Below are 13,803 nucleotides of genomic sequence, written 5' to 3'. Positions count from 1 at the left end.
AAACACACTGACAGAAAGCACAGCCTTATCACAACTCAGATAGACCCAGGCCCACCTCCTGCAGCAGATCACTTCATTTTTTAGAACCAGGTTTATACAGAAAAAAGCCTTTCTGCAAATCCCCTGAGAAGGCTTCCTGCATGACCAGAAGAAGAACCCCAAAGCATTCAAACCACTTTATTTCTAATCACAATACCCAAATAAAACCAAGCACTGCTGTACCTGCTCCAAAGGCAAAGAAGAAGCTCTTGTCTGCATTCTCCCTCAGAAGTGCCATCACTCTCTTCCCCATCCTCTCATTCCTCTTGTAGATGAGCTCCTGTCTGAAGTAGCTGTCTATCTCCTGAGCCGTCACCTGCTCGTGGGGTGGGAGCGTCGTGTTGATGAAATTAGGGACCTGCAGTGGAGAGAGAGGCACAGGCTCAGCTGGAGGCACCAAGCTCCGTTAAAGACAATGGGCTTACAAAAAGGACATGTGACAACAGTTAAGTAATCTCGAAAACACTGGAGGTTTTAATCTAGTCTTATTTGAGCCATCTGAACATTGCTGAAAAAACTACCAGAGGATGTGAGATTACTGGGAATTGTACAAAAAATATACAAATCACCAAACAAACAAAAACCCCAACAACAAGCAGTTTTTCAGAGTAGCTGGTACCCTTCTTCATCTCGGAAGGGAACAGCAGGCTGCAAATGTTTCCTAAATGGAACTTAAATTCATTTTGACTTTTCCCCATTCTTTCAGCAGACTGAGCTTTTAGGCATTACACCTGGGTAACTTACCAAAATCTCTTCTCTGCTTTTTCAACTCAGTTCATTGGGTAATTAATAACAGAACAAGTCCTCTGATCTGTTCTCAGCTGAAGTCACCTTGACCTTAAGTAAGGGCTGCAAGACTTGGCTTGTATATGCTGCTTTTGAATAATCCAAACACTTAAAAAAGTAGGAAATGTTGATGTAAAGAAAGATGTAAATGTGGTAAAACTCCTTACCTTCCCCTCAGTTTTAGATGCTATTAGATCTCACTAGAGAAGACCACGAATTGCAACATGTAAGTCCCTAGAAAATCCCTGATATTTTGGGGGAGAGGAAGGCAATTCCACAAGAAGTGCTCCTTTAGTCCCTACTTTTGGGAGGAGAGATGTTCGCACACAAAGAAGCATGGTGAAAACCCAAAGCATCATTAGGGTTGTTCAAGCAAGGGCAGCAAACCCAGGAAAGGGCCAAAACCCCAGCTATAAAGGACACACAAGCCAGAAGTCTCTGATTTTTAGGACAGTTGATTTGTTTTGACACAATGAGCCCAAGGTCTTCCACGAGAACGTGGGAGCCTACAGTGCAGAGAGAAGTGCTGTAGGTGGACAGTGTCTGGTGACTGTTTACAGGACCAGGCACCTCCCAGTGATTTTCTTTGCCTCATCACTGGAAAGCAGCTTAAGCTGCAAAACCCCAATTTGGATTTCTGAGTCCCCAGGTGAATGTAAAGCTTCCAGGATTTCCAGTGTTAATCTGAGTCAGTGGTAATGGTATTGCAAGCACAGTCCATAAGGGGAACATCCCTCAAGCAGTGTGCTGAAATACTTGATGCAAGGGCTCTTTTGCTTTAATTCTTCCTCTGGTTTTCTACTACACCAGATTCCTGCACTCATTTTCTTAGAACCTGCCTTTACTCTTCTTTTTTCAGCCCACCTCTTACCCTCCCATGTGGCCGCATGATTTTACCACAATGACTTTTGCCTCTTCCCACATTCGTTGCTCAGATTGTCCCTCCAGAAGCTTTCAGCAAGTCTTAGGGAAAGAACCAACCTTCACCTTCCCAGTGGCTCTCCTTAAAACTTTCTCACTGCAGCCACAACTCCTCTGATTTGTGTGGGGGACGGGGAAGCTGAGATTTCTCACCATGCATTATTCAGCAGGACAAGTCCAGGCTTTGCCCTGGATTTGCACCAAGGGCCGTACCCAGCTGGGTGAGCCAGAAATGGGCACCACATCTCTGGAGCCAAGAGTCCCACTGCTGCTGATAGCAATCTGCTGCTGTACCTGCACCAGCCAGGAGGACCAGGTGGACCTTTGAGGTTCAAACACTGTGATTCCCCAACCTGCTTTGCCAAATCACCCTACTTCCCACAGCACGTTCCTCCTTACGGATTCAATTGTATTAGCCTGAGTCACTCCTTCCTCCCGGCTCTCCAGGGTGGCTTGGCTTCTCCAATGTATATTGTAAAGTCCTCAGAGCAAGCAAGTTCTTTGCACCTTGTTCTCATTTTAGCCCTTTGCCAGCACTCAGTAACAACAGTCCCATTAAGCCAGACCAACTGGAGACACCAGTTTCCTGTTAATGCACAAGGAAGCTGCCTCATTGTCTGGCAAGAGCCCGTGCTTGTCTCAAAGGGACGCAGGAGCAACCTGCTGGCGTCAGAGGGGTAAAACATCGCTGGCTACGATAGCAAAGGATGCAGCAGCTTTGATTCCTGGTGAAAAGCAGTGAGAGATTACTGTAGGAATAACGTTTGAGGAATAAATAGCCATTTTACACTTGCTATAACCTTTGCAAGGTACAACTGTAAATCAGTTGGTCCATACAGACATCACAAGGCTTTGCAATTCCCTGTGTTTCAGGGGATGATGTAGCTGAGCCAGGAGTCATGGGAGCTCTGGGGGACCGAAATGGAAGGTGACATTTTCTGGGAACATCTGAAAGCTGGACACCCACGAAAGGGAAGTCTCTTCTCCCTTGTTTTGGGTGAAAGGAATCGAAGGCTGGGAACCGATGGGGACCTGCTCTCGGATCACCTGCAGTGCTTCAGGGAGAGCAAGGTACAGCACTGCCTGACGACCTGCACAAGGCAGGAGCAGCAATACTGGGGATCAAATGGCTTCAGCTCATACAAATTATACACTTGCAGTCCTACATTCACATTCAACTCATAGTTTGGTTCCCTTCCTTACCTAACCTAACATATAGTCCATGAAATGGAGACACTTCCTTGCCTTGTTTTTTGCCTTTTTTTCCTCCTTTCCTTTGTATTACTTCTGTGGGAAAGAGTTTGCTAAGGACAGAGAGATAAATTTCAGAAAAAGGACTGGGTTTTGTCAGCATTTCTCATGCTTGTCCAAAGAACAAGAGGAAAGAAGGCATCAACCCCACAGGCACATCACCAGCTAGGGATCCCTCTGCACCTTGTGCGTTCCTGTATTTCCAATGACTGCTCCATCACTGGCAAAAAACTGACCGCGCCTGTGTATGTTTGTGCGTGTGTGTGGCAGAGGCTGGAAGATAAATGATTGAAGTAAGTACGGCCGTACACAGTAGTGCAACCACACTCTGAGCTACGACACTGGCCCCATTAATCACCTCCGCTCCTCCCTGTATCGCCGCTCCTTTCCACAGCCGGTGACATACACCATGCCTGGCTTCAAGGAGGCAGCTGCTCCTGTTGATTTAAGAAACCCTTTGGATTCCTAACTACCAGACAGGGATCAGGAAGTCAAGAAACAGTCGCATGCAATTAGGAAGCTGTTAACCGCAGTCGGGATTTAATGTTTTTTGGGGGAGGGGAGGAAGAAAATTTGTTGTTTTAAAAGAATAGGCTGATGAACACACCAAAGGGATGCACCTTCCCCGTCCATTTCATCAAATAATTTTCTTTCAAATCAGTGTAAGAATTATTTTTAATATTTAAAGGTAGGTATTTGTCATTTTGAGCTGCGTGAATGGATGAAACATTCACTGTGCTAATGGGCAAGGGACTGACCACCTCTGCAATAATAGCTGACTACTGCTATCAGTACTCAAGTGCATAGTGGGCTGCATGATGGGACTGTTGAAAAATCTGAACTTCTTACTTTGCTGTTCATCCAGGAAAGCAGGAGTTGTATCAGCAGAAAAGCGCAGTGCAACCCATCACCTGGGCTCCCTTTGCAGTTGATACATGTTAGAAGGGATAAAGAGGTTCTGTAGTCAGCCTCTGCAAGCCACGCAGTTTTCTGAGAATCCAACCAACTCATACAGACACACACACACAAAAATACGTATTTCCCATGGAAACTCAGTAATATATTTCACTCACAGCTATTGAAAAGGAAGAATATTTTGTTTGACTGAGGCAACTAGAACTTTTTTTTTTCTATTCATATTTACCCTGGACTATAACTCTCCAATGTGCAGTATAGATGGACTCCAGACTTAGTCATTGGGTGTCACCCTTGGTGTCATTAGGTACACCGTGCATTTCTTAGTCAAGCTTTCGAAGTTAAAGGAGGAAATATGAGCACTAAAAGAGGGTAAGTCCCAGTCTTGCAGAAATACCCCCCCCCAAAGTCTGTGTAATTTTACTTGAGTCAGTATCCCTGATGGAATATATGTGTGGGTAAAGGTCTGCACACATGTCCGAGCTTACAGTGCTGTGGGATGCGGGCCATAATTCTTCACCTTTGAAGTCAGTAGGAGCTTTAGGAAGAAGAAAGAGGAAGGGTTGTGGAGTGGTTATGACACTATCCTGAAAAAATGGGTCTGTTCCCATGGGCAATACAAATCTCATGCATGATCACAAACTTGTCATTTGGGTTTAGACCTTCAAAGCAAACTCAGCACTTAACCTCCACTAAGTATCTTTGAAGCATTTGGCATTATTCCTCCTGTCTCTCAAAAGCCCATCTGTAAAATGGGGACAGCAAGACTTTCCGACCTGAGAACAGATGTTACATACAAGGCACTGGCTGAATCTACTTGGAGAAGACAGGACCCAAAGCAAGATCCAAAATCAAAGATGACGCTTAGCGGTAACCTCTCTTCCCACAAATACTTTGTGGAAGGAGGCTGGGATTCTGCTGCAATCATTAGCATAAGAGCTAACAACATACTTTAGCTTAGAAAAAATGTATCAGCCGTATCTCAAGATCTATGCTATGCTGTCAGCTTTGTCTACAGAAACAGAGAAAAAGGGAAAGAAAAAAAAGAGAAAAGAAAAATATATTGGTGCAGGGTCTTTTATCACAGTTAGGGCTGACTGCCAAAGTTCAGCTGAAACTTCATAAACATTGGATGACATTTAAATACATTTTCTTATTTACTATTTTTTAATATTTGGACAAATTTTCTGGGCAGAGGCACAATGCCAAAGCTGTGAATGTTGATCTGAAAATAATTTTTTGGACACATATAAGCACCTTCAACTTTGTAAAACATTTTTTCCCTGCTTTGGATCCACTGGCTACAGTGGAACTGCTCTAGATTCAGTCCAGTATCAAATCATAATCAGATGTGGAGGAATAGTGTTTTTGTTCCTACTACTATATGTTACATTTCTGCCCATTTCCCATTCCTTCAGTAACCCCTGTTAGCCTCATTCTGTTCCAGTGATGCTAGCCTATTCCTGGAATGTCTGTTCAAACAATAGGATTATGTCAATAGAAAATCAGTACCACCAATATCAGGTTAAAGGGCTGTGTGTGTGCAGAAATGACCTTCATCCATAATTCAGCTAGAGATGGAGAAGAAGCTCAGGTAGGGAAATGGGAAGCCAATCAATCCCTGCCATGGAAAATAATACAGTGGTCTCAGAAAGCCCATTTAGGAGCAGAATGATTTCAAATATACAGAAGCAACCAGTCTCCATATCAGCGTATGCCCACACAGCCCATCACTGTGTTTTTCCTCTTTTGGGGTTAGGCACCACTGGTACCCTAGAAAATAAAGGCCACAGCTGAGGTGAAGTTTGATTGCTTCAAGGCACATGGTCTGAGAAAATTTCCTTTCCTGAAACCTCTCCTGACATTGTCGTCCTCTGTCTTGCTCAGCCCTCTCAGCTGATGAAACTCCTTGCTCCCTGTCTCCCAGTAAGCAGACAACTAATGGCTTTCCAACCTCATGGCATGCGCATCATTGAACTCCAGACCACCCCATTTATATTACCATCACTGCTCCTCGCAGGGGAATCTCCTAATAATAATGCCTTATGGCCCCTCTCTCCCCTGGGAGTTCACAGGCTAGACAGAGAAAACAGGAGGAGACTCGCTCCAAGTCACGAGACAAGACCATGGCAAGGCCATCAGCTTCTCAAGTTCCAGTCCCGCACCTAAACACAAAACCCATCCGTCTTCCCCTGACAGGACAGCTCAGCCTCCATGCTAGTAATTCTTATCTCCAGTTGTTACACCACCACCAACACTTTATTTAATATGATATCCATTATATATCATTAGCTGCCTGGTTTATGAGCTTTACGTGGGCAGAGGCCAGGAGACAAGTAAAGGATCATGCTTCCCAAGATTTTCCCAGTACCAGCAGGTCAGGAACTTTTATATTGTCTAGAGCAATACCCGAGATAAGAATCTCAAGAGCTGACAGCGCAGCTTACGCGGGCTTCCGGAGAGCCAAAGCAGCATCCTGAAACCCGCCAGCTCCTCTGGGAGACTGAACAGCCCTAAATTCACACCAGCACTTGCTGGGTCAGAGGCTGACATCTGAGCTCCAGTTATCACTCGTTTATGAAGGGAGGATACCTTCCTGTTAGCCAGCCTTGACAGGGCATTGTGGTTTTTTATTGCATTGCTGCAAAATATACTACCCTGGACTGGGAAGACACCTGTTTCTCTCTGATTTATGAACCCTTCTGGCATCTGGGAGAGCAATATTCACTTACTGCAGCCTCTGATATGAAGAATTCAAATCCAGCAAAGAAAATGGGCTGCATGAGGAAGCAGCTCCATGAGGAGGACGTGGCTGCTGGAGTGACAAACTCTGCTGTCGACTCGGCTGGTTTTCCTCCAGCACTCCTGAGTTTCCATCCTGATGGAGACCTTGGCCAAAAACGTCTGGCTCTTCTGATTCAGCCCAAAGCTGGCAGCTGCCAAGGAGACAAGCTTCCAGTTCGTTATGCAAAATGGAAACCAGGACTGCAAAATGGTGTCTGATCCAGGCATGTTGCAATTAGCCCGTCCTTCAATGCCTGCTGCTTTAAGGTGACAATTTCTAATTTTTAAGCACCACAAATTGCAGTAATGTATTAGAAGCCTGAGTAGATTGTAAAAGGAGTCTTAGATTTTCAGGATAAATCAGCCCCATTTCTCTACTTTCCCACAGCAAACATCTACCCGTGATGGGAGGTCAGAGGCACTTCCAGCACATTTTGGAGGACAGGGCCAGGATAGGTGTGTCAGTTTGGTGGATTTTGTGCTGCTAGTTGGTTTACCAGAAGTATGCCCTGACACCAAACTTGGATACAGACACGGTCTGACTGGAAATCACAGAAAGCTTTAACATATTCCCAATCCGTGCTCATCCAACTTTGTTCCCACTGCCTTTGCAGAACGCAGAGCAGTTCTCAAGAGACAACCCTCACTGCAGCCAGCGGCCTGGAAGTTTTGGGAGCATGTCAAAAAGCAGGCGAGCTTCTCCCACCCATGCTTTCCCACCCACTCGCCCACCACGCTGCCCTGCTGCAGCCACCCCTGCTCCAGGGAGCCCTTCGGGATCTGCTCTGGGGTTTGGACCAGCTCAGCCTTTCCACCACAGGAATGGATTTTCCATTGTGTCCCTTGGCTTAGTGAGACCCTGTAGTGTCCCAAAGCCCTGACAGCAGGAAACAGCACTGAGAAATTGTGAGGCCAAGGGGCAGTCACCTCTCCCTCAGCAGAAAGTGTGGTCTAGCAGACTGGGAGCTGAAGGAGAGGGGGCTTCACAAACCCCGAATTATTTTCTGGCTCTGACTCATTGCAACTTGGATACATTGCTGCACTTCTCAGCATTTCTTCTCTCAGTCCTCTCTTTCAGAGGGCTGGGTTGCACTGCTAAGGAGCTCTGTTCCCACCCCACAGATGGGTGCTCGGGCTGCTGGGCAGCAGCTGAGGTCGGGGTGTCTCACACCTGCAAGCCAGCAAGCTCAGCCCTGCTCTTTTCAATGTGTTCTTGCTTTCATCTGCTGCCAAGAAAAAGGGCAGAAGGCGAGCGGCGCAGGCAGCCTGGCTGTACCATTTTCCTTGGCAATAGCAATGGCAGGAAGAGGAGGAGAAGAGCCTCCCCTGCTCTCCAAAACCCAGTACTGCAGGGCAGAGGGCAGCACCAGAAGCCCACCGAAAATACCAGGATGAGGCCGGAGGGGAAAAAAAGCAAAATGGAGGGGAAGGAAAGTGAGCGAAGGAAAGAACTTGCAGGACAAAGCCCAAGAGCACAAAGAGATTTGGTGTAAGAGCAACTCTGCTTCTTGGGACCAGGTCATGGCAGCCACATCTGGCTGTGAGCTAACCCCTGAGCCCGCCCACGTCGCTGCTCAGAGTTCATGTGTGTGTTGCAGATGCATTGCAGGTCTCACCAGCAAGCTTTCTGTAATTGGCCTACCCGATTAAAAGCTAGCTTGGGTACCGCTTAGCATGGCACGGCAATTTTAGTGTCCAAAAAGGAGATCTTTGCGTTTCAAATTAGCAAGCTCAGCTCCATGAGCCACAGGAGCATCTGAACTTCTAAATGGAGGAAAATTACAAATCAAAGAAGACCAAGAGAGGAAAAGTAGGCTGAGAACTACTGAATTTTCTAAAGATAGCACATTGTACTTCAAAAAAAAAAATAATCTGCAGGTGAAACAAAAGCTTCATAAGCCACTGCTGGCCTGACTGTAGAAAAAGAAATAAAAAAGGGAAAAAAGAAAAAAAAAGGGGGAAAAAAAAAGGAGAAAGGCCACAGGGATGGGTTGTGCACCTCACAAACAGCTTGGGGGGGTGATACTTTTATCCCTGCTAAAAAAGGACTTTCAGCACATCCCTGCAAAGTCATGACCTCCATGTGTGTTTTCTATTTGTTTTTCCACACCAGCTAAATAGTTGCTTTCCAAGCAGTTGGGGAAAAAAAGAAAAAAAAAAAGCAACACCAACCCCTCCCCCAAAGCCTCTTTCCCCACCCCAAGCCTGTCCCTGCTCCCCTTGGTAGCGATGCCAAAATATGCAGCCGGCCCCTCTATCTGAACGAATGTTTTGATTAAAGAAGTCTTAACAAAACAGCCAGAACAATGATCCCGGCCCCCTTTCTGCAAGCTTCACCCAGCTATGCAGTGTATATTTAGGACCAGATTACAGGGACCTGCTCATTAATTGAATAAGGATGACAAGCCTGCAGTGTATGCAAATAAAGGTTTGGATTTCAGTGGGGAGGGTAAATCTGAACTACCGACTGATAACTCCTGCCCCACTTAAAACCCGTTTAACATTGGGATTTTTTTGAGGCCAGCTTTCATGAGCTTGCAAACATATGGAAAAGTTCAAGTTTTTCTATTTCCCTTCCAAATGCTTTGTTTCCTTTGACAAAGATTTTTTTCTTCTGTTCTGACACTAAAACCATCACCTATTATATTGCCATGACACCCAAGGAAAGGTACTGATCAAAAGGCAAAGCAGGGCAATAAAGTGAAAAAAAAATGGGGCCAGAAGGTTTGTTTATTAAGGCATTGCAGTTCTTTTTCCTAAGGTATTTTTCATTTTGTCTTTTCTTATACAGTGGGAGATCAGCTGGCCAGCAGTGGGTACAAACGCGAGTTTGTTCATCTTGAGAATATATTGTCAGGGCTCTGCCACGAGTTTCTTCCCATACACATTTGGTAGGGTGCTAGGGAAAGCCTGAATGCTTATGTGAAGTTTGCAACCTGATTTTAACCCAAGGGATGCATGACCCAAAAGATACGGTTTGCAAAATTTCACACAACTTAGCAAAGAACAAAAAGGGAAACGCTGGTTGATAACGCAACAGCAGCTGGACCAGAGGCGAGACGATGACTTTTGAACTAGTGTGAGATTGGGACTCGGGGGATGTTTGGGAGGTCTAGAATAGGACACGAAGGTGCAGAACATTGCCAAGAAAGCAATTCAAAATGGAATGGGGACCAACCAGGAAAAAAGTAAGGAATAATTTAGGTGCAATCAGTTAAATAGAGACAAATCGTGCTTAGTTATCCTTGGAGCTGTTTTACTACTAAGTGGTTAGAACCGTACAAGGCTTGACTTTGGGCTTATCAGCAATCATCTCCCCCAGGGAAAAGAAGCTCCAGGTCTGAAATTGCTATCGGGGAGCAAAACCAGTTTATACTGGTGAACCTGATCTACTGGGCTCACTATTCACCCTTGAACAGTAAGTGTTGGACCAGGAAAAGCTGTGTCAAGGAGTACCCAAGAACAACAACTTTTCAGATAATGCCTGGATACTAATCCTGCCAAGTCAGCTGGGACAACCAAATTGACCCCCCATTTTTTCCCTCCCTGTCTTAATGAGGTGACAAACACATCCTCTGGATAAAACACAAAGAGAGAAGAAACATTTTGTATATTCAACTCACAAGATATTGTTTCAAAAACCAACAAGTCTTTCACATTTCTCTTGAAGAAGTCTTTCCAAGAAACACTTCATAAACCAGCTCTTTAAAAAGAAGGGACAGTAAATGCTTTACAGCAAACATATAGCAATGCACAGAAAGCAGCATGCTACCACCTTCAGCTCCAAATATTTTTCCCAGTCAGTTTCATGCTCTTTTATAGTTGATTCCCTTACTAAGTAATACAGGTAGTCAACAATCCTTAAATGTCCTTAATGTAAATCAGCCCTTTTCTGTAAGCAAATGTTTCTTTTCTAGTAACACAGCAGTCTCTGAAAGAAAAATCTTTGCCTTTAAATGTCTTGTTCCAATTTCTCTCCTGCTTTCTCTCACTCTCCCATTGCCTTCTCCATGGAAACAGAAAAGAGGAAAGAAGGAACTTCCAAGTTAGACAATGCTAAATGCAAGCATACAATGAAAATTTCCAAGCAAGAACCTATTTTCAAAACCTGTAGCATGAAAATTATCTGGGAATGTTCCAGATAATTCACAAAAAAAATAATTTCTGCAGTGTTTTCCCCAGCACTGTCATCAACAACTAGACTTTCACAATCTGGATCTGTAACCAATTTTCTAAAACACATAAGTCAAAATACAATATTGCTCCAATCTGAAATCCTGTTCTGACATAATATGAAAATTAGACTCTGAAAACGTTGGCCGCCCTTCTGCTTTTTTGCTTCCAAATGCTCACAATACACCAATACACGAAGCTGTGACTCAGGTGCAAGTGGAAAGAACGAATGACCCCATCACAGCTGATCAGGAGCTCTTCTGGACTATGGGAAAGCAACATCTCTGTGAGAGCATCCTGTGCTACAGCCAAGAGACAAGAAGGCGGGAGACATCCTCTGCTTGCTGTTGGAGCACAAGCAGATCTGAATGCATGTCACCAAACACCCAAGCAATGATGGGACTGCCATCAGTTTCACCAGCAACCTATGCTTGTGGAAGTGTTACCGACCCCTCACCTGGACCCAGAAACTCTTGGGACCAGCTCACTTGGTGCCTGGGACAACCTTGCACTTGCTTTGCTGAAAAGCCTATAATCACTTTCCCTGGAAGGACGAGAAGCTGTGCCAGTTCGTCTGCACTTTGTTACAGCTGAAAACGATAAGATGCTTCCAAAGTGTTGTGTTACAATAGCTGTGCCTTCAGTTTAAGGATTTATCTTCTTTTCCCATAGATAAAACTCCATTCCTTGGACAAATTAGGTCTGCTTATCATTCAACACTCTACCTAATGGTTTCAGCTGTGTGTTTCTGCATTTATTGAAGCTGGGGCATTCCACAGATAGCTTTCATTGATTCGAGGAGTGAGCCAGAAATCCAGTCATATTTTATCCAAAATGAGAATGGGGCAAATTAATGATATAATTAGAATTATCAGGACTCTTAAATCTTAAAGGACAGGTTTAAATGCAGAATGATACCATTTTTAAAGAGGTATATAACACAACCTGTTTATAAACAGCAAGTATATTGTGAAGTGATGAACTAAACCTTTTCTGTGGTTTAGGGAGGCTGACTACTGACATGCTGCTATCATATGGGTCTGTAATATCAGGATCACCACATCCTTTTCAAAAGGCAAAGTCCACTACCCAAACAATGCATTTCAGCATGAATCCATGGACTTTTGAACTGCAGAACCAATTCAAGGTACAGGTGACATCATACCAGCAAGTTATACAAAAAGCTCAGTTGTTTATGATGGGCAGAGCTATAAGAAGGAGTCACAACGAGCCCTCAGCACCCAAAAAGGGTTGAGACATATCTGCAAGGCTGAGGTGATCACCAAATAACTTCATTGCATAGCCTGCCTTTCTGTGTAGGATGAAGCAATAACATAACCTCTCCTGGCAACATGAAGATTGTTAACTCAGGTGAACAGAAAGCATATAAACTGCGTTATTCACTGGCCTAGCTTGATTTGTTCATTTTCATATGGAAATACACTCAATTATTTCAATACAGCCCAAAACACACACAAAACACAAGAGGTCTCTGGATGAAAGATGCTTTATAAATGGCAGGTACGACCCTTGCATTGTATCGATAACCCTGAACGGGACAGGCAAATAACAAGTATGCAAGCAGTGGGACCTGGCTTGAAGAAAACTGTCTATAATAAAAGCAGTGCAGCCACATGCCTCTGGTATGCCAGATCAGCAAAGAGAGAGGAGAAACTACCCTGTCCTGGACAGGAGCCTTCCTGAGGTCAGAAGAATGATTGAGGACAGCAGAGGAAAAACAATAGCTGGAGATCACGGGTATAGTCTTTGGGAAGGGTTAGAGGAAAAATACCCTCCTCATCCCCTCTTTATAAAGCATAGAAAGGAATACAAGGAAACACAGAACCAGCAAATCCATGCTGGCAAAGATGAAGCTGCTTTACAGAACTGTCCTTAAACAATTGAACATCTCAAAATTGATCACAGAATTAATGGGTACAAGATACCCCTGAACCCCAAACTCTACAGGTACCAGTTCAACATAGTTAAATAAACACTTTTACATCAGATTTAGGGAACAAAATACAAGAGAAATTGTTCTGTACTCTAATTCTTGTTCACCAAGGCTTCAGCTTATTAAGCAATTTTTTAACTGTCTTAGGTAAGAGAAAGTGTTCTCTGGAGGTAGACAGTTTTCTAATTTTGGACTTTTTTTTTTTTTCTTTTTGTGTTTTAATGCATCTGGACATGCTGACCTTAATTCCTTTGTAAAAGCTTCAGACAATACCAAAGTTAAAGCTGCTGATCTAATCTCATGCCTCTTCACTTGTAGACAACTTTTTTTCAAAAGGAGAGAAAGAAACTATGATTTATTTGGGGAAAAAAGTCTGGAGATAAAGGAAAATAAACCTATCCTATCTTTATCTTAGAATATTTTCTCTTCCATATCATGTTGACTTTCTGCCCAGAAACTCCGATGTAAGTCTCTTGATTGAAAAAGTCACAAGAGAACCAAGAGTTTGCAGAAGGCTGTACAAGCAGGAGAGATGTTTCCTACTCCACTTTTGGGTCACAGTCTAACTGAATAAACTCAGCCTCTTAAAATTTTATTAAGTTTGAATAAGGATTTATATGTTCAGAAAAATGGTGGTTGGAAACAAAATTAAAAAAAAAAAAAAAGGGATAGAGACAGAGAGAGAGAAAGGAATGAGGAATGTAATATAACCACAGGAAAGGAGAGGTGTTTCCCACTTTCACTGTTGTTAATTAAAATAAAAAATAATAAAAAAAAATGAAACTGAGAAGAATTTCCTTAGTGCTCATCAGTGTTGATTGCTCCAGGACAGGAAAACAGCAGAGATTTGGGGACATGCTCCCACCTCAACCCAACTAAACCTGACTCTCCAGCCCCAAGGCAGGGAACAGATCCCTGAGGTAATCTTGTTCTTTCCTTGTCCCCTTCCCTGTCCCCATCTCCTTCCCCGGGGTGCCGAA

The 13,803-nt window shown here is 43.9% G+C and overlaps 1 protein-coding gene across 1 annotated transcript in view; it reads right to left on the bottom strand.

Annotated features, from left to right (window-relative positions):
• The window catches only part of TRABD2B (TraB domain containing 2B), a gene marked incomplete at its 3' end in the record, with an annotated part of 274,442 nt that overhangs the window by 104,586 nt on the left and 156,053 nt on the right, over positions 1 to 13,803 (bottom strand). Inside the window, exon 4 of the mRNA XM_084290816.1 lies at positions 223 to 397. Coding sequence (XP_084146942.1) covers positions 223 to 397 — 175 coding nt within the window. The remainder of the gene's footprint in view (positions 1 to 222; positions 398 to 13,803) is intronic.

This window comes from Netta rufina (genome assembly GCF_964035555.1).
Source record: "Netta rufina genome assembly, chromosome: 8".
Taxonomy (NCBI): domain Eukaryota; kingdom Metazoa; phylum Chordata; class Aves; order Anseriformes; family Anatidae; genus Netta; species Netta rufina.
The sequence above is the reverse complement of the archived record's forward strand: the minus strand, read 5'-3'. Positions and strand labels throughout refer to the sequence as shown.